This window comes from Oryzias melastigma, unplaced genomic scaffold (genome assembly GCF_002922805.2).
Source record: "Oryzias melastigma strain HK-1 unplaced genomic scaffold, ASM292280v2 sc01703, whole genome shotgun sequence".
Classification (NCBI taxonomy): domain Eukaryota; kingdom Metazoa; phylum Chordata; class Actinopteri; order Beloniformes; family Adrianichthyidae; genus Oryzias; species Oryzias melastigma.
Window position 1 is genome coordinate 1,941 of NW_023418283.1, and position 1,171 is coordinate 3,111.

The 1,171-nt window shown below is 42.8% G+C and overlaps 1 protein-coding gene across 1 annotated transcript in view; it reads right to left on the bottom strand.

Annotated features, from left to right (window-relative positions):
• The window catches only part of LOC112138092 (delphilin), a gene marked incomplete at its 5' end in the record, with an annotated part of 2,993 nt that extends 1,909 nt beyond the window's left edge, over window positions 1-1,084 (bottom strand). Inside the window, 1 exon segment of the mRNA XM_024260658.1 lies at window positions 939-1,084. Within this exon segment, the coding sequence (XP_024116426.1) occupies window positions 939-943 (5 nt within the window).
• Between the last annotated feature and the right edge of the window lie 87 nt (window positions 1,085-1,171).

Here is a 1,171-nt window from a genome sequence, read left to right on the forward strand (position 1 = left end):
ATTTCTAAGTCTAAAGTCTTCATCTGTTTTTTCCTTGTTTTTTCCCTGTTTTTTCCATGATCCTGATTTGATCCCATAGTTTCCTGTCTGGAAGCGACTGCAGTCGTACAAATGTGGGGGGGAAAAAAACCTTCTCTACTCCAGTGTTTCTTCCACATGAACTTTAATATCACAGCATAAACTTTTCCATTTATCACTTGTTTGTGGTTCCTTCGTTTCTCTCTTCCATCAGCCTCACCACAGCTTCCTCCCTCAGACCTGATCTGGACTCCTACTCCATCCTGACCAGCAGGAGGTCGAGGAGTCGACTAAGAGGAGAACAGGTGACTCCCACGGAAGAAGTTTTGTTTTTATATTTATTTGTTTAGATGCTGCAATTTTTTTTACATTTTTTTATTTTTTAACTGTCCAAAAACATGCCTCATAGGTTCATTGGTGACTCTAAATTGCCCCTAGGTGTGAATGTGAGAGTGAATGTGTGTGTGATTGAGGCCCTGTGACAGACTGGCGACCTGTCCAGGGTGTACCCCGCCTTCGCCCATCAGTAGCTGGGATAGGCTCCGGCACCCCGCGACCCCGAAAGGGACGAAGCGGTCAAGAAGATGGATGGATGGAACTGTTCATTTATTGCTTTAAATTTCTAATGTTTTTTAAGTTTTTTAATTTTTTAATTTTCAGATTCATTTTTTTACCTTTTAGTTTAATTTTATTATTTTGTTTTTTTTCAATTTTTTCACTTTTGTATTTAGTGCTTTAGTATCATTAATTGCTGCTATCAAAAATCAGATACAAAAAGTCTGATTAACTTTCAAAGTCCAGAAGAAAAAGATCTTTGATTCTCTGATTAAAAGTCTTTAGTTCATGCTTGAATTCTTATTTTTTTCTTCCTCAAATCGTTTGTGACCTCCTGGAGCGTCCGTGTGTTTCTGCAGACCAACCTCATGTCCAGCCCGTTCAGGAAGAGGATGCGGTCGCCCGACTTCAGCCCACACTCCTCCGCTGGACTGTCTGGGAGGAGAACGAGGAGAATCGCACGTCAGGCCCGGATTGGAAATGGACCCTGGCAGCAGCCGTCCAGATAACAACGGGCAGACGGGCAGAACGGTGACTAACTGATGCTGTCGGCCTGAGCGCCGCTTAAACAGGAGCAGCGTGCTAAACGCTTTTACGT